At 36.5% G+C, this 20,086-nt stretch overlaps 1 protein-coding gene across 3 annotated transcripts in view; it reads left to right on the top strand.

Annotated features, from left to right (window-relative positions):
• RALGPS1 (Ral GEF with PH domain and SH3 binding motif 1) overlaps positions 1 to 20,086 on the top strand; it is a 107,886-nt gene that overhangs the window by 7,247 nt on the left and 80,553 nt on the right. For all 3 annotated transcript variants that reach the window (XM_010566911.1, XM_010566910.1, XM_010566912.1), the window contains exons 4-7: positions 4,648 to 4,731; positions 5,221 to 5,310; positions 6,906 to 6,998; positions 9,134 to 9,260. In XM_010566911.1, the coding sequence (XP_010565213.1) occupies positions 4,648 to 4,731; positions 5,221 to 5,310; positions 6,906 to 6,998; positions 9,134 to 9,260 (394 nt within the window). The remainder of the gene's footprint in view (positions 1 to 4,647; positions 4,732 to 5,220; positions 5,311 to 6,905; positions 6,999 to 9,133; positions 9,261 to 20,086) is intronic.

Here is a 20,086-nt window from a genome sequence, read left to right as displayed (position 1 = left end):
TAACAAAACAACTCGTTGTATATTACAGTGGTTTAGAGAGATTAGCAGCCTTCTATTTTGAGAAAGTATAGGAAGGAAAATAAAAATTCATCTATCTGGTGTCTGGCCTTCCTGTCAGATAAATTAATTTTTTTTTCAAGAACACCAAGACAGTTTTGTAGCCGAAAACACTTTCATGCTTCTGAAAATATGTGTGCTCTCCAGACAGTCAGGGAGTCTCTACTGGGTGGGGGGGGAATGACAAGTGAACAATGCAATAAGAAACCAGCAGTACCCATAGAAAAATCTGTTAACACAAAAATATCAGTATTTACAAACAGATACATAGATACTCTTTCATGAGAAAATTTTGTTAAGAAAAACATCCATTAGAACAAAATGAAGGTTTCACCAAAAGCAGAGGTAGTGTGATACTCTGAGGAGATGAATGAATACAAAATAAAGTACAAAACTATAGATGTTCATATTTAAAGTGAATTTTGCATTTGCTTTAATTGCTATGAAATATCTGTGCCATAGAATTTTATAGCAAAATAAAATGATGATTAGCTGTTCTTCTCTTCCTTTGTCATTGCTTCATTTCGCCTTTCGGAAATGAAATTTCCTAAAGTGCTACTCTGATTGGCAGATAGATGTAACTTAGTGAGAAATGATCAGAAAAAAAACCCTTATGTCATATTTTGAGTTTCTGCTAGAGTACAGGTCTGTGTATAAGTAGCAGGTGCCACAAACTTTCAGTTTTTAATTGTATTTTCTGGCTTTCATCTTACTGGAATTACCAATTTAATTGTTTGCCAAAAATAAACAACTATCCTGAAATTTTGCCAACTGTAGGTTTTAAAGCAAGATCTAGTCTGTGTGTTTGTCATCTACTTGCTTCTTATTAGGTAAGTTATTAGACTAAGAAGGTGTCGTGGTTTAACCCCAGCCAGCAACTAAGCACCACGCAGCTGCTCACTCACTCCCCCCCATCCAGTGGGATGGGGGAGAAAATCAGTAAAAGAAGCAAAACTCCTGGGTTGAGATAAGAACGGTTTAATAGAACAGAAAAGAAGAAACTAATAATGATAATGATAACACTAATAAAATGACAACAGTAGTAATAAAAGGATTGAAATGTACAAATGATGCGCAGGGCAATTGCTCACCCCCCGCTGACCGACACCCAGCCAGTCCCCGAGCGGCGATTCCCCGCCTCCCCCTCCCCCCCTTCCCAGTTCCTAAACTAGATGGGACATCGCATGGTATGGAATACACCATTGGCCAGTTTGGGTCAGGTGCCCTGGCTGGGCATGAGAAGCTGAAAAATCCTTGACTCTAGTCTAAACACTACTGAGCAACAACTGAAAACATCAGTGTTATCAACATTCTTCACATACTGAACTCAAAACCTAGCACTGTACCAGCTACTAGGAAGACAGTTAACTCTATCCCAGCTGAAACCAGGACAGAAGGTTAAAATTTTCTGGTGGGATCAAATATTAATGTGTAGTTGGTAATTGTCTGCATTTCTTTGCGGCCTGGTAGCCTTTTAAGTTAAGTTGGTATATTTGTTCTTCTGTGTCCGTAAGCTTGGATACTCTTTGATAAACTACCCCTTTGAGGCCTGCAGGGTTTCACATAGATGACTGCTGGCTCTTGCATTGTTCGTGGGCAGATGGTTGTCTGCCATTTTACACCGAAACTCTACCTTGTCAGTCTTCCTTTGGTGTCCCTGTGTTGCATGGAAGAAGGAAGGGCCAATATTCTGGTTGAAACCTGTGTTTCATCATGTCCTCGTTTTATTACGTCACTGGGCATGATGAAGGCAGAGTTATGGTCCCTACTTTTCCTTTCAAGCTTGCTTGTGCAAGGTGGTCACAACTGCTCTGCAGAATCAGCTTTTGTATGCAGGAAGTGATGGTAAAAATACGCTGGTAGGTGAGTAAGAGTGAATACATCCAGTTTCCTGTGCTAGAAAGGGGGTGTGAAAAAAGCGTGGAGGGGTTGAAATGGTTTGCTAGATGTTGCATAGGTAAGTTCCAGGGCAGAACTGTGCACAGAGAAGGTTTCCTTAGCCAGCGACCATTAGGCTGGTATCTCACTTTAACTTTACTAAGTACTTTACTTTAACTGACTTTAGTGAGTTACCTGTTGAATTTTGTGTTTGCAGGAAGAGCGTTATATTGTTTTCCCTTCAGGTTTTAGTCTTTAACATGAGCTTATGTGTGGATGGAAAGGATTAAGACTTTAGAGTTCTGGCTGCCAAGTCTTATCTCAAACACACAAATATCCTTTAAACCTGGCACTTGCTGAAGCTTTTTTCTGCTTTTTGTTTGAGCTATTACTAAAAAACACATCTGCATGTTACTTTGCAAGAGTTCAGTAAGAGGATGTCTGATTAACAATTCTATGCTCTCCAGCAGAAATAACTATGCTTACATTCTAGGTTTCTATGTAACTTTATTTATTTTCAAAGTCCTGAAAATTGCAGGCTCCACAAATTTCAGGGTTTTCTTGCACGCTTGATTGGAAAATTTCTTGTGACTGTGTGCATTGAGGAAATTGCTTGCATCCTTCCATACAAAATGATGAAGTGTAATTCTAGAACACAGTACATTTTAGCAGTATTAAAAAAAATCAGCAGGGGCATGTTGGATCACTTACTCTTATCAACCTTCCTATTCAGTCCAAATTTTAAACCTAGTCAAATGATTTTACCATGCGTGGGATTTTCCATTGTTGCTCATTAGCCCTCTGGCATCTGCTTAATATCCTTAGGTTACTGACCCCTTCCACTTTTCTGACAAATGTAAATTTTGCTGTCCCTAGTAGAGTGACTGAGATTTTTCCACATAAACATATAATTTCCAGACTCTTAAGACCAGACGTGTGCTGATCATGTAGAGAATCTGTGTCTTGACAGATGTGAATTGGCATTTTTATCTGCAGAAGGCTTAAATGCTGGCAGATTCGGAAACAAAATATGTTTGGAACTGGAAATGCTTTTCCTGGTGCTCACACAGGAACATGCAGACCTCCGCATCTCGAGAGTGTGTTCCGTTTATCAGAATGTACAAAGTGCTTTTCAGAGGCAGAATTCTCATTGGCTGACTCTGCCTTTTCATGCGAAGACATCTAAAGTTAATAGCGTACATTTGGAAAGTTGAACATTTTGATTGAAACAGAAATTTGTGGTTCTAAAAACAGAAGAGTGATTTAGAACTGGTGTTATGGAGAACTCATTTCCAGTATGTATGTATCTACTTGTCAGATCTGAATATAAAGACTGTATAGATATGTGGTAACTTGAATCTGTAGTTACAAAGAGCCAGGCTGTCTAAATATATTTAGAACTGCCTGAAATAACTATTGGAAAATGGACGCTTTCTTTCTGGCTAAATCAAATTTGTAGTTCCAATTTCAAATGTCTTTTGATACATAATTTAACACAGTTTATTTAAGGAGAAAATAATTAATCTGCTTTTTAGCTCTTCTGTTTACTTTCTACTTCCCACAGGAATTTCTACTATTTATTTTGCAGTTTAGGTGAAAGATTATTTTTTGCCATAGAGCACTGGGATTTGATTATGCATTGAAATTGATTGGTTGTGGTTACAGCTATACTACAGCATTTGTGATTTTTCTTCTTATTTTGAACTGGGTTGACTTTGAAGTAGTCGCTGTAATGAAAAAGCATTCAAAAATCTGTTTCACATGCTGTGACTGAACTATGCAGCCTACTGGCAACTTTTTGCTTTATTAGCACCAAAGTACTAATCTATATTCTTAAGGACATGCCACACTTCAGTCAAGTCTGTCTAAACTCTCATGGCTTAAAAAACAGCCAAAAAAATAAATATCAAGGCCCAAAATAAAACAAAAGAATTCTAACCCTGACCATATGTCCACCAGAAGACCTTCAGATTTAAGACTGTTACTGTCCAGCCTTTTTCAAATGATAGATTCTCTCAGTCTGAGTATCATGTATGGAGATTTCAGGTTTTTTGAAATTAGTTTGTAACTACTGTGAACAAAAATATTACAGTTCCAAAATTGTGTTCTTCAAATGCTTTAGATCTCACATTGTAATTAAAAAAAAAATTAGAGATTGAATATGCTAAACTGTAGTGTATTCATGGAAGTTTTACTAACTGTAATAATGAGGATGACATTCAGGAATAATAGCTAGGTTACCACCGCTAGTTGCACAGCTGAATTTTGTCCTCTTTCACTATTTCCAGTATTGCTTACTGATACATTTAGCTTTAGCTTTGGTTTTGAACCAGATAAGATTATGTGCTAGCAAAGTCTTTACTCCTGTGTCTGCTGAGTACTCATTCAAGGCAACGGTGGACTGAAATAATCAATGCAGAATGAAACTTCAGAGATATGAGTTGCAGCTGATTGCTTAGTCTCTCTGTATCTGAGTATTAATAATGATGTCTATTTTTTCTAGTATGAGGAGAATATATACCAATCACATAATTTATGTACATCAGGAAAACACAGAAGTGTTTGGTTAGACTAGTTGTCATTGACTTGGTGCCTTGAATTGGTTTTAGTAGTTATCCGATAGATGCTTCTGTCATGTATCAGTTTTTACACTTTTAAATGTTTTTAAACATTACCAATTTTTTTAAGGCAGTTTTTAAATGTGTTTCCTAGGAACTAGCCAGCTGTGGATGGAATAAGAAAGAAAAACATATCCTTGCTCCAAATATTGTTGCCTTTACTAGGAGGTTTAACCAGGTAAATGATTTGATTACTGTGATGAACAGGTACTGTTTGACAGTTGTCTTTGAGTGTAAAGTGAAATAGAACTACCCCTATGAATTAAAACTCCAGAGTATTTTTCTAAATGAGAATTAAGATTTTAAAATGGCAGTTACTGTTTTCAATTGCTTTGCCCACATTTTCATGTTGTTCCTCTAGACCATTGGTTCCTAATTACTAGTTCCTAATAATTTTTGCTGCTGTGTCATGGTACAACATTAGCAATTCTTTTCCTTCTTTTTCTGTGTTTCACCTGCTCATTCAGTTAGTGTCGCCTCACTTCTCTACCTACTTCTTATATCCAGTGGTAATACTTTTGGGTAATTGCAGCTATACAGGTGAGAATTCATGGGATCAGAACTCTTTCTTTCCTTACCCTGTTTTCTCCTTGGAGCATAATGAACTTTACAAATAACAAAGTCCTTTTTTTGTAAATAAATTCAGTTATATCTGTTTACTTTATAGGTCAGTTTTTGGGTTGTACGAGAAATATTAACAGCACAGACCTTAAAAATAAGGGCAGAAATATTGAGCCATTTTGTGAAAATAGCTAAAGTAAGTGCAAATTTCTTGTACTATCATTCAAAATCTTACTTCCTTTCTGTTTGTTTCTGCACTACTCCTATGAACCATTGTTGGATTAGAGGGTAACGTTCTTTTTTAGCATATCTGCTATGTTGTACCCCATGAATAAGATAAAGGCATGACATCTATTGTTTCTACTTGGTTAAATAAAACTACCCAGTTCAGTGTGACTTGTCTTGTACCTTTACCTAACAAGTTTAAAAGTGGTTTGTCTTGCTGATGGCCAGATACGTGTTGTCAACACTGAACATGATTGTAAACTGTTCTGTTTTTTTGTCTCCCCCCATTCAAACTTACCTCTTATCTCTTGCTTCTAAAACAGCTATTGTAAGACATGTATTCCTACTTGTAACATGTAGGTGCTGAGCACTGCATTTTACAAGTAATTTGTAACTTTAAAAAAAAATATATTTATTTTAAAAAATAATTTTCTGCTTCAAGACCTGTGGTCATTCTGTTTTGTATGACCCTGTGTGACACTAATATTAGTAAGAAGATAGCACTTGGATCGAAGGCCTGAGTGCTAATCTTGTACATATGAAATTGCATGTGTGTGTAGATAATTAGAATAATATTTTCCATGTAATACAAAATAATTTTTTTTGATATTGTGAGTATTTCCAATCAGTTTACTTAGTAGTTTTGTGCTGAGGCAGAAGAGAATGTATCTGAGTAAGTTCCTGGCACAAATGCATAGTCCAAGTACTAGGAGAGTGGTCAACTTGGAGGTGCTAGATTGTTCTTAGAAGTAAGAGGTTTGGTTTAGGTGTCGTGTCCACACACCCCCACCCCCACCCCCCCGGAAGAAGAAAACACTGAGCCCTCTTTCTCTTTTCTTTAATTTTTTTTCCTTTTCCTTCTTTTCCATCAATAACATCCAGATCTTCCTCAAATGCTCCTGAGCAATGAGTAAATTGATCATTCCAGCCTCCTTTTAAGACTTATGAAGAAGCTACATGACACAGTTCCCATTTTTATATCTTTCTGGAACTATGTTGTAGGAAACTTTATAATCTAAGACAGCTTTATTCCAAAGTATTATCTCTTTTGAGATCAATGTGTTTTGAGTAATTGTCAACACAGAGTGAATTTAAAGTATGTTGAAGTGAGGAAAATTTGTCATGTAAAACAGATCACAAAATAAAAAGTTGTATTAATTCTGAAAGGGTCATCAGCATCTTTGGTTGATGTTTTTGGCTTGATTAAATTTTTAATCTCCAAAATTATACTCATTTTCAAGAACAGTGCATCAAATAATTTTTTCATATTTTCTGTTCCTGAAGGAATAGCCTTGGAAAATAACAAATTCAATTTTAAAAAAAATCTTACTCTCACAACAGAAATGTCTATTCTTTTGAGGGGTATATTTGGAAAATTTGCAACTTCTAAAGTGGTCTTAAGAATTTTGCACATTGACAGCATTGGATAACAGTGTTGTCTACAGTCATTGATGAAAACTTTGTATTTTATTAATGAAAAAATTGTATTTCATTAATGCAACTTTGAGATTATTTAATCCTGCTTCCCTTTTTGATGTGGTAAAAGTTGTTATTCCCTTTTTTCAGAAGCTTCTAGAACTGAATAACCTTCATTCTCTTATGTCCGTGGTATCAGCACTGCAAAGTGCGCCTATCTTCAGACTGACCAAAACCTGGGCTGTAAGTTATTCGTTGACGATTGTCTTTTCTGTCTTGTTTGAATTCTGAGCCTTTCTGAACTCTTCTGAATTGTCGAATTGCATACTCTGGAAGATGATTCTTTATATTCTCATTTTTGTGGTACCGTCATACCAAAAGTAGTGATCTGTTACATGTTTTGTGAAAGTAGAGTTTAAATGGCTGCATGTTTTTGAACAATCTTTTTTCCTGTAAGAGTTTCCTGTTTGCATGACTAGGAAATCTAGAAGCCGCAGATTATATGCTCAAGAGGACTTTAGTTGATAAGTAATCTTAGAAGACCCTCATATAGAGTGTGTATCAGTATCCCATTATCCAAATCATTGTGTGTGTGCCATTAATACCTTGCCTAAAAGGAAAGGAAGAAAAAAGACTTGTTACAAATATAGAAGCATTAATTCTGTGATTATTGTACAATGCATTTCAGTTTTCATTTTTCAGAAATTACAAGCATTGATAATTCCATTTTCGGAAATTTGGTCTCTTGAGGGCAGAATTTCTCATTTAAATTTACTGTAAGTTTTGCTGTTTCTATAAAGTGGAATACACAATTACAATATAGTCCAGCTATATGTATGTAATCTGTAAATATACAAAGGATTAGGTAATTGTCATTAATTTAGTATTCCACCCAACGTGGATCACATTAACTTCAGAATTGATAAATAAAGATGGATATACTTTAAATCTTCTACCTAAGTTTATTATGTCTTTAAAATGCCTGTTACTTTTTTATGGTTTGATTGCTCAGAATTAGGCTATAATCTAATAAAAATGTAAGTGCCTGCTGGTTTGAGCAGCTTGATGAAGTTGGAACTTAAATAGGGAAAATGGCTCACATGTGAAACCAAGTGTGTGAATAATTTGACTTAGACACCTAAAGAGGTGTAAGGCTCTTTGTAGGCACAGCAGTTCAAAAATACAATACAGTGCAGAGTCAGGGCCTCAAGGAGTTCTCAGTGCTGTTTAGAAAGAAGACAACAGAATTACTCTGAAATCTTTTCACTCTTGTTCCTTTTATGTTACTTTTTAGTAACAGCTGTTATTGAACTAAGATGTGGTTGCACACTGTTCCAGAATTGCAAAGGGCCTCAGGGCTCCCATTTACAATGCTGTTTTACTGATGACTCCTGTCAAGCCCAGCCTGTTCTGAGCAAGACTGAATGAAGCAGTTAACTCATGCATATCAATTGCAGTAGTTTTTGGTTTTTTTTTCTAAAAATGGGCAGACTCATGGTTCTCTGGAAACACAGCAGCTAGGCTTATGAGCTCTGTAGTACAAGTGTTGGAATTTTACAGAGGAAGAGGTGTATTAAGAAATGTGCTATGGAACAGCTGTCATCAGAAAGTACAACTGCAAGAAGTCACTGTACAGTGCCATAATTCTCCACTCATTCTGACTCAATTGGCTTTTAAAATAGTATTTAGAATATTGCTGATGTTTCTAAAAACGGCTGAAATCGGGAATATGTTTTTATAACTACAGTTGCGCATTTTATGTTTACTTTTCAATCTTCTGTCACTTTAGGATCTTCTGCATTACTAAATATTTTTCTGATCTTCTGCAGTAAGTCCAGTAATAGGAAACAGAGATTTAAGTATCATAGTGATTTACTTTCCTTACACTTTTTTCAAAAACGTTTTGTCATACTTTTAATAAGGCACTGTTGAAATGGCACAATTTGCCTTTATTTGGAGCATTTTCCATTGCTCTTTCTACTTTCAAATTCAAGAGGATTTTTAGCAATTCTGATAAACTATGAGAATGTTGGTGACTGTATAATAGTATATATTTTTCCTCTCAAAATTTAATATTGCTGAGGTTATTCATATATATATATATATATATCTCTGACGTAGTGATATGTGGATCCTTGATAAACTATTTAGAGATGATAATCATTTGTTCATAGCTTAAGACTTAGGCTGAATTGGCTCCCCCCCGCCCCCCTTAACAGCATGTTTTCAAACATTGTGCTGGTTTGGGATGATGAATTTAATCTTAACTTGACTATGCTTTCCTTTACTGTGGGCAATTCAACAAATTTTATTTGTTGTTGTCTTTGTTCGGATTCATCTTTTAAAATATTGTTATCTCCTTCATTTTTTTTATGTAGCTTTTGAATCGCAAAGACAAGACCACCTTTGAGAAGTTGGACTATTTACTGTCTAAGGAAGATAATTATAAAAGGACACGGGAGTACATCAGAAGCTTAAAAATGGTTCCTACTATTCCATATTTAGGTGAGTGTGAACAATTATTTATCTGTAGCTCATTTTGACTGACAATTAATGTAGCATGTTGTACACCTGAAGAACACTGTATATAGAAGGTATGGTTCACTTCATATTTAGAAAAATTGGTTCTGGTGGAGGTTGTTAAGCTATACACTGTTTAGGATCTCTGATCTCTGACTTGTAGAAATTTTGTGCATTACTGACATCTGAAACTACAAATATGTCTTTGTTTACTGTCCTTTTGATGTCTTCAGAATTTACAAGAGCACTGGGTTTCAGAAGGGTCTTTGAGTACAACATGATTTAAGACCTTGTACCCATAGCTTTCGTTTTTGTTGGACTGTTTTTTCAGATACCTCATAACTTGGTATCTCTAAACTGGAGTTGTTGGTTTGTGTCAGTTTCTTTTAAGTACTTTGGAAAGAGGTACAGACTGAATAGTCAATTCAGTTGATTGGCTTGTCTTTCCAGTATTCCCTTGTATTATTCATGTAGCCATACTATATCATTATTTCCCTAGTGGCTCTTTTAACTCGCAATTCCTTCCCATTACTGAACTGTGCTAGCATTCCTGAGGAACACTGCAAAAACCAGATTCCTCTTAAACAAGGCCATTCAGACACTGTAATGTCTTTCTAGTAATGATTTTTTTAAAAGAAAGAGTTAATCTAAGAAGTATTTAACCATGTCTTCTGTAAGCGATATAATAGAAACAGTAAGATAATTTATTGTAATTATTTTCTAGTGTCTAAGAAAAGACAAATACAGTGCTTTTTCTATAGCAGTCCACGTATGCAAAGCATGGTCCTGTTGAAGTAATTGTTTTGAACATTCTGTAAATATGACTTCCAGAAAAAATATATTTAAAAAAATTCAACTAAGTCTGGAATTTCCATCACAGATATTCAGCACAAGTTCCTAACATTTGACAAAGTTATAGGTAACAGAATACACCATAAAGAGATGTCTTAAACATTTTAAAGTATTGGTATAACCACAAACTCCACTTCTAATGCAAATTTTTTCCTCATCTAACATCATTCTGCCTGGTGCTTCAGCCACATGAACTTTACAAAATCAAATGTGAAGTACACCTTTACCTAAAGTACTAGGAATGGCTGTTTTTCCTGATGTAGGAATTCCAGTTAATGATCTACAATTAGAGCCACACATATGAGAAGAAAATTTAAGTATTCTAGGAATGACACATAACAGTTGTTAAAGAACTGTGTTGTATTCCTAGACAGCTTCTCATCATTGTGGTATTTCTTACTTCAGCATGAGCAAACCTGACACATTCACAGAATTTCAAAAAGATATATGAGGAAAATTCTTTACTTTTTGGACAGGCTTTTTAGTGCCTCAAGCTTATTTGTAGTCTTAAAGTATTCAGGGGACTGCAAAAAAAACCTTTACGTGAGTGTGTAAGCACTCAAACCAATCAGTAGCTTAATCTAGTTTGCAGTAGGCTTTTTAGAATCTTCATTCCTTTGGCTTTTTCGCTGTTTATTCTGTTGATTTAGTGCATATACTTCAGAAGAAATCCATGACACGTGGTATTGTGTTTATTTTAAATGGTTTGGAGGTAGTTTTTTGTTTGGGCTTTTTTTTTTTTTTTGTCGTCCCCCGCAAGGGGTACAGATCCATAAAAGTAAGATCCTTTCCAAATTATCATTTACAGAACTGCTTTTGTTCTTTACCAAGAGACTGTTAGAGAAGAAAACAGATTCGCCAAGCCTTGTTGATGAATACATTGTCATGGACAGCCTGATTTAAAAGCTGAAAAGGCAGTTTATTAGGTTAGGATGTAGAGGATATGAAAAATTGCTGGGAACATTTTACTTATTGTATTTGTATTTATGAAGTGGAAGACTGGCATAAATTCAGGACTGTAAAATTTTCATCCATTTGTGTACTATTTGTATACAGCTGTCCTGCCAGTTAGTCTATTAAGCTGTCTTAATCCTTCTTTGAACACATGAACTTTGAATTCAGGCTTGGTTTGATTTCAGTCAAAGTTAAAATCATAAAATGCTATATCTTTTCTTCTAATCTTCTCTTCAAGGTTATTTGCATAGGTCTGTAAAGGCTATGTCTACATGACATACCAGACCTCACCTCCATTTATTTCAAGCATGTCCAAAATTGTCATCTGGATAGACTTCTCATATCATGCAACCTCTTTGCATTAAGCTTTTCTGCATGACAGCAGTTTTCTTAGTGCTTACAGGTGATGGTTGCTTTTGTATTGGTTTTGTGTTTATGCTAACTTTTGTCTGGTTTTTTTTTTTGTCTGAAGTATATAAGTCTTGGTAGCTTTAATGATCACTGAAAGCAGGATTTTGTTTCTTCCCTGTGGGGCTTTCTCATTAGATGTGCACAAAATATACCTTATCTTTTATCTGCATCTGTAATGAACAATGTATAAGTCTGGAGAGCATCTCTAGCTGGAAGTTTAAGGGGAAACAAGGTCCTGGTTTTTCTGATGATCGTTAATGAATTTATATAGCGATTGGGACCATATGTTCTGCATGGATGAGATACATGCCAGATAAGAATTGTCCCAGGTACCCCCCTATATTCTTGTACTCCAGCATCAACTGTAGTGCTGCTATGAGCATTCTAATAGTCTTTTAGATGTAACTTGTTTTCTGTTGATGTTGTGCAACTGAGGTACATCCGTAGGTCCTGTAAGGTTCCAACTCTTGGATCTCTGAGGATTCCAGGACCCAGATTAGGTGGTGCTGTGGCCTGAGGGAAGATTTTAGAAAACTTTAATGGTAGCTAAGCTAGGTCTTAAACCCTACACAACATGAACATGCAGTGGGAGAATTTTAATTTTTCCTGCAGAAAGGTGGAATGATTGCTTAAAATTTGTACGTAGTCTACAAGAAATATATAAGAATTAAAAAAAAAAAAGTATTTCTTTTATAAAGCAAAAAATGGGGTCTATTTGCTTTCTTTCCATCCACAACAAAACCTAAAGTGTGTACAAGAGACCATGTCTTCGCAGGCATATAGGTTGTGAAGGTATAGCCTTTCTGAAGGTATAGCCTTCAGAAAGTGTCTAAGAGTAAGACATCTGTATTTCTGAGAACCTGCCTAAATGATGCTTTTACTCATACTTTTTCTTCTCTACTGTTCTGAAGTGTTAGATTATCTACTAGATCAAGAAAGTGTGCAAAACATATTTAAAAGTAAGACTTTCAACAAAGACAAAAAAATGAGACTGTCATTGGTATAGCGCAGATTTTGAAAAATATGTGCAATTTGCATTACCAAACAGACCTTTTAGAAAAACAAAAAACAGGAAAGAGTATCCATGAGCACTTTTTTGTACACAAGAGAAGACATGTATATGCTTCTGGAATGAGTATTTCTCTCAGGTGCTAAAGAAATATATGTGTAGTTCAACTTGAAGATATATTTAAAAAGGAGACGTACAGTTAAAATGCTGTCCAATGTTGATAATCGCCTTTTCTTTTGAGACATCCACAAAGTAGCCACTTGACGAACTGGTTTTTTGTCAGTATTTCACCTGGGAATATTTCTGCACACAGGTTGTTGTTAGTGGATGTAGTCCAACATAATGAACTATTTTCTGGCTTTATTAATAATTTAGGGTGATGCTAAGCTGGACCTAAAAAGGGTAAATGTTTTTAAAGCACTGAACCTGAATAACTAGAGCTCAAGAATTCTCCATAGGCTTTCTGGGCCAGAATTGCTCTCTCTGTATTAGTGACCCTCAAGGGATTTCCATTCCATGAACTCATGCACTCTCTCTCTAAACACATGTAAACTCCTTGCATCCACAGAACCCAGGTGGGAAGGATTTCCTCAGCTCTGTCCAGTACCATGTTCTTTTGCTTGATTTGAACATAGCATTTTCTGCCTTCAGTAGATAAACCCTACCTTGTTCTTTATGCAGCTTCTTGAGGCTACTTCTGACGTTATGGACTTCAGTCATTATCTCTGTTGTCGTCATGCTAAATATTCAGTTACCTCTCTTCCAAAACGAAGAGTCCTTGGATTACTTGATCTTGCGTATACAGGTGCCACTTGGCCTTCTTGACAACCTTCTGTGGCAGTGTTTCAGTTTTGTATCTTTTTTTAGGGGAAGAGAGTGCACACTGACTGCACACAAAGTTCAAGATAGACATGCATGTTAGATTTATATGGTGACTTCAGAAAGTTTTTTGTGTTCTGCCTAATAATTCCTAACATTCTGTTAGCTCAAAGTTTAGTAGCCATCAAAAAAGCAAGTTGTTTTCAGGAACTATTTCTTGTAATCCCAAAATCTTGCCTTTATTGGCAATTACTTGCTCTTTTCTTTTTATATGGAAAGTCATGACATTTTTTTCCCCCCTGTAGTATCACTGTCTATAGAGTTTTTTCATCTTCTGTCTTATTGTCCAAGCAGTCTGTCTCATAAATCATTCTGCAGTTCTTCTCAGTCAGGCCTTCTTTTTGCTCCCCTCAATTAGTTAATATCATCAGCAGATTTTTGTTCCATTGTTCACTCCCATTTTCAGGTCATTCGTTAATATGCTGAACAGCACGAGTCCCAGCACAGATTCCTGTGGATAACAGGCAGCACTGCTTATGTAAAATATTTCTTAAGTACATTTGACGGCCATCCCTAATGACCGTATTTTAAAAAATGTGTTTAAAAATTGGTATGAGTTATTGAAACTTCTCTGAAAATAATTTCAGGTTTGAAGGCACGTTTAGCTTATCAAAAGAGAATATTCAAAGGGGACTTTGTTTCAGTGAATAAATATCTTCTTGGGGGACACAGTATTAGGAATGGAAAAGCTGCTTTAATCTGTCTGTTTAAATGGACAAGTAGACTGATAGATCTATGTTAGGAGTAAATAGTGAACTTAAAACACTGAATGAGAGTGATGAAGCCTCTGAAGATACGCACAGTTCATGGGGCTCCTGTTTCATGCTGTAGAGCCTCTTGTCTCTCACTGCAAGACAGTTACTTAGTCATGAGATATCAGTTCTCATTCCATCTCGGGCAGTCTGAGATTGTGTTTGAGATGTGCTGGAGAACATGCTGGGAGTTAAACAACTGCTTAAATTGTCCAAATACTCTGGTTTATAGAATTGGCTCACAGCCTTGTGTAAGAAATGCTTTAGTACTCTCCAGTTATTGGGACATCACTCCAAGTCAGTTTTAATTAAATTTAAAATGAAAATATTTCTGAAATGGACAAAAGTGTTACAAGCCTAATGAGAGACATGGGTAGCAAAAGTGGAAGGAAAGAATCTGCATGTTGCTGAGTTACAGGGTTGAATCTCAAATTCCTCCTGGTGTCTAGCCAACCTCCTTTAGACTTCCTGTCCTCCTGCATATGTTGTACCTCAGGTTTTGTATGTCACAGAGAGCCTGTCCCTGGTGATTGCAAAGACTAAGCAGTGTTGCTGCTCTTTTAAAGTAAGGTTTTCCCTGCTTCTTAAGAAGTGCAGCTGAACCTTTGTGTAACCAGATGAATACAGGAGATAGCAACTGGTATGTTTACAACCTCAAGCTATGAATGAGAGATTAATATATTCCTTACTATGCTTAAAACTACTATGTTAAAACATCCAAAAGTTGTTTTCTTTTCAGACAGATCTTCTGAGTTTGGTTTGTTTTTGTGTTTTGTTTTTTTTAAAAAAGAAGAGAAAAAAACGAGATTGGCAAGGCTGTGGTTTGGACTGTTGGAAGCATTTAGCCACAGTGTGATCTAAGAAAAAATAGCAGTCAGATTGTTTAGAAAATTCATGGGTACAGTGGCTAGCTACAGCTTTTTCCTGTCTTCACTGTAGGTGATCTTTTAGGTTGTATCCGTATGTTACAGAAAGGACAAAGATGGGTATGTTCTGTTACAATCTACAGGTTTCACTGACTTGTGCTGTTTTGTTGTTTTTTTTCTTGCAATATAACAATGGGGATAATGCTGAAAACTTTGAATGACAATAGAACAGTTTCAGGAAAGAACTCTTCTAAAATACGTGTATAAGAGAATAACGAGTTGTCTTCTGGAGTAACTTAAATCTTGTGAGATAGCCTTTTGTCTAAATGCTATAGGTGGAGCCCCACTGTTTTGTTCCTGATATACAGATAACGCATTAGTTAACTGCATTTTCTTTACTGTTCTGAAAAAGGTAGAGATATTTCAAAAAGTCAGAAGAGCAACCTAAGTTTTTAGGAGGTTTGCAGTTGCGGGGCGATTTCTGCAGTACTTTTTGAAATGAAGCAGTAGTACAGGAGAATTGAAGCTGTTAAAACTCTTCTCCATTGGGTTGCAGTTCTGTCCTGTATAAACTCGCCTCATGTGCTTTTGCTAATGATAGGAAAATATTTTGTATGTGATTTTTTTAGACAGTGTAGTGTTGTCGGAGATGTACTTCTTTGGGGAGTGATGAAACAATGTAATTGAAAGAGTTGGAAATAATTACAGAAAGAGGGGAAAAAACTAGGACCTTTCACAGTTTGTAGTAGTGAAATGGTGGGTCTAGTGCAAACTGAGTTCTGTTGTGTGAGTTTAAAAAAAATAGGCACAGTGAAATTTTTCAAATCTGTGATTCTGCCAGTATACTTGCCAATAACTTATCTTTACTATGTAAGTTCCAAATTCCCTATGCTTAATTGGTTTTGATGTGCCAGCCTCTGGGTTTGTTTAGAATTATTTTATACAAATTTTATGCAAAAAAATGCCATGTTAAGCATTGGGATGTGGGGTTTGGTTTGTTTTGGGGGGTTTTAGGGGATGGGGGGTGGGGGTTGTTTTTTCATTTTCTAGAGGCCTTACCTGACCAAGTCTTAGCTAAATTATGAAATAATGATATGGTCCTTACTGTTGTCCTACTTCAATGGTCCACACTGAGCCAAGCAAAGATCCAATTGGTAAATACCTTTTCTGAATAGAATCTGGGTAGTAACATAGACAGCTTTTTCCAATGCCTTTAATTTCAGTAAATCTGTATGTTTAAAACATTGCCCTACAACACTTTTGGAAAATATTTTATTATGATGTAAATATGACTTTTAAAATATGGTAGGAACAAACCCATTAGGTACAACTGGATGTATATTCTTGTTCATTTGGACCTTGTTTTCTGCATCTTTTCCTCTCCCTCCTTCCCACCCCCAATTGGTTTGAATGTGTCAGATATCCTCAGTTCTTCTTTGTCAGCCAGCTGAGCCACAGTTCTTGTTATGAACGTCACTCTTAGCCCATGATACAACAGCACAATTTTTTTTTCTCTCCTCCACTTTCTAAACTATTCTGTTCTCCAACTTTTTTTTGCTAGTGAATTTGTTAAATCCAAGTGTAGATACATCAGATTTTCTTGTTCTACCCACACTGCCCTATCGCCACAAATCCTGGTTCTTTCCTCTATTGTAAGGCTTTTGACACTGTTTCCCACAGTCCTCAGTGACAAACTTGTGGTTTGGTATGGACTAGATAAATGGATAGGAAGGTGAACTGAAAACTGGCTGAACTGCTGGGCTCAAAGGGTTGTAATGAGCAGCATGAAGTCCAGCTGGATACCATTGGCCAGCAGTGTGCCTCAGGGCTCAATACTGGGTCTGATATTGTTTTAATATCTTAATTAGTGACCTGGACAATGAAACACAGTGTGCCCTCAGCAAATTTGCAGATCATACAAAACTGAAAGGAGAGGTTGATAGACAAGACAATTTTTCTGCCATTCAAGGGGACTTCAACAGGCTGGAGAAGTGGGCAGACAAGAATCTCAGAAGTTCACTGAAAGGGGAGGTGTAATGCTATGTACCAGTATAGGCTGGGGGCTGACTGGCTGGAAAGCAAGTGAGTCAGGAAAGGACCTGGTGGGTGTCAAGCTAAGGTGGCCAACAGCATCCAGGGTTGCATTAGGGAAGAGTGTAGCTATCAGGTCAAGAGGAGGTGATTTTTCCCTCTACTCAGCACCAGTGAGGTCACATCTAGAATGCTCTGTCCAGTTCTGAGCTTTCCAGTACAAGACATGAACATACTGGAGTGAGCCCAGCAAAGGACCACAGAGATGCTTAAGGGACAGGAACATCTGTCATGAGGAGAGGCTGAGAGAGCTGAGATTGTTTAGACTAAAGAAGAGAAGGTTTAGGGAGCAAATATCAATGTCTGTAAAAATCTAACTGGAGGCTGTAAAGAAGATGGAACTAGACTGGTCTCTTTGGTGTCTAGTGAATGGACAAGAGTCAATGAGCCCAAACTGAAATACAAGAAATTCCATTTGAACTTAAGGGAAAAAAAAAAAAAAACATTTTTATGGTGAAGGTGGTCAAACACTGGAACAGGTTGCCCAGAGAGGTTGTGAAGTCTCCGTCCTTGGAGATATTAAAAGCTTCACTGGATAATGCCCTGAGCAACCTGCCCTTGGTGAGCATGCTTTGAGCAGGGAAGCTCGACTAGATGATCTCCAAAGGTCCCTTCCATCCTCAGCTATTGTGTGTGACAAGTACTGCATGTCAGTCAAATGCTTTATTTTTGGGAACTTCCAAGGCTACAGGCTGCAAAGAATCTCAGGATACTTCTTAGGTAGATCACTCAGCCTCTTCAGATCCAGGCAACTTCAGCACTCTCAGTCTGTTTCTCTGTATCTCTTTTCTCTTCCTCAGAAAAGAGAAAGAGAGAAAGAGGCATCTTGAGCTAATGAGAGAAGTGACCATTTTTAGATGAAGACTTTAAATTAAAATTTCTGTGTAAAGTAGACCAGAGATTTTTTTTGTTACTTTGGTTTGGGTCCACCCTACAGCTATGTCTGTCCTTCACCCATCTTTAGATGAGAATTTGATGATTTCTTATGATGCTAGTTGCAGTTTTCCTCTAGCTATTGTCTGTGTTTCTCAGTGGTATTTTAATCTCATGCTTATTTTCCTTACAGGTTAACTATTCAAGCTCACCATTATATGGTCTGTCCTTCATCTTTCATTGAAAATAGCATCTGTGAGTGGTATCATATTAGCTGAAAGCGTGGGGGAAAGCGAAGTCCCTATGACCAAGCATTCTTTAAAAGGCTTTTTCTTCCTCATATTCATTTCCAGGGAGGAGGGGTGTAGCACAGTTAATCTCATTTAAGAACTTAGCTTGCCTAAGTTCTTTTCTCAGACATGGTATCTCCAGGTCATTGTACACTGACTTTTGTGCACTATCTTTTTTTAATTTCATGGACAAGACTCTAGGTAAATCACTCGCCTTTTAGGTAGAAAGGTTAAGAAATATGGTTATTTTAACAAAAGACCGTCAACCTGGACATGGGTTTAAAGCCTGTCATGAGTGTATACTATGGAGGTGTATCTGTAGCCATATCTCCTGCTACAGAAAAGCACCTGTAATAGCTTTTCCAGGGAATGCCCCATTCTTGAGATCTGCACAATGGATACCTGAAGTTCTATGCATTCCTTCACCAAGCCAAGCACTTGGAAGAGTATCTTGAATTTGCGATCTTCATACAGCTTCTGACAATCCTTTTCATGTGACCTGTGAGTGCGGGGAGGTAATGTTCATAGTGATCCATGTTTTAAAAGTGAGCAAACACTCCAGAGTAGTTACCAGTAGCATGAAGTTCTTCCAGACTAAGACACATATGGCTAAAATATTTTTTTTTCTGCCCCTGTATCTTACTCCATGGATTATGTGTTGTGCTGTACCTGGATATGCTGTGGTAGCATGTTACCAAAGAAGCGCAAGAAAAGGGTGGAGAATGAATGTGACCTAAGGATATTGCTATGCTAAAGTATTTTCAGGAAGTTTTGATTATTTAGTTATAGACATGTAATAAGTTGAATGTGCATACATACACACCATGCACATTGAAGAACTCATAAGTGACTCTTTTAAGGTAGGCGTCACTGTGTGTGCATTTTGTTCTGACAAAACTTGTGGTTAGTTGTAGATATCAGCAGGAATTTTACTGCCTTAATGCTACAATCCTAACTGTTAGAGCATTGTGGCCAGGCTCTAGAGCCAGTAGATGCATTTAATATTTCTTACCTAAAACTTAATTGTTTTCCCAAGTCCAGTAGATAAACCAGTGAAAGATAAAGTTTGAATACTGTTTGAAAATTTTGGTGTTTTCATATGACCTACAAAAAGTTCTTCCCCCTTGGGATGTGTAGAAATTCAGTGTTTTTCTCAACTGAAAATTGCTTTGCTTTTCATGTTGCAATATTTAGACACTTCACACACATTAATAGTAGTTGTGTATAAGAGTTGATTTGTGTCACGAGGCAGAGTTGTGTTGACATTAAGTATATCTCTTCTTTGCTATGAGTAATCTGAACTAAAACAGGATGAAATCTGAACGTGTCAAAATAACATTTGTTGCTTTATTAAAGGATTACAATATTACAGGGGTAATCTAATATATTAATAACCCTACTTTCAGTTATATACAACACATGCTACATCACACATCAGTTTAATGCACATCATACTGTTGTAAAGAAGTGATGAGGTAATAAGGGAAAAAGTGTGCAAGCATGTGCACACAAATGCACAGTAAGTATCATACAGGCTTACTGAAAAAAATTGAACTTCTAGAGGCTTTTGCTCTCCCTCTTATATGCATTCTTTAACTTATATTTTTCATAGTAGCTGCTGTTTTGAAATGGGTGTTATAACAAGCTGTTCTAGAAACCTGTCTCAGAAGAATATTAGAATTATTCCAGTCTGTGTTTCATAGTTGTGACTGACCTCTAAATATAGATGAGTAAATCTGTTTAATAATTTGACAGTAATATGTTATAATTGTGAAATATGGTAAATATAACTTCTCTTGGCTACAGGTAACTTCTTTATATAATTTTCATCTAC

This window comes from Haliaeetus leucocephalus, unplaced genomic scaffold (assembly GCF_000737465.1).
Source record: "Haliaeetus leucocephalus isolate CR32 unplaced genomic scaffold, Haliaeetus_leucocephalus-4.0 Scaffold219, whole genome shotgun sequence".
Taxonomy (NCBI): Eukaryota; Metazoa; Chordata; class Aves; order Accipitriformes; family Accipitridae; genus Haliaeetus; species Haliaeetus leucocephalus.
Note: the sequence above shows the minus strand (reverse complement) of the source record. Positions and strands in the feature narration are given on the sequence as shown.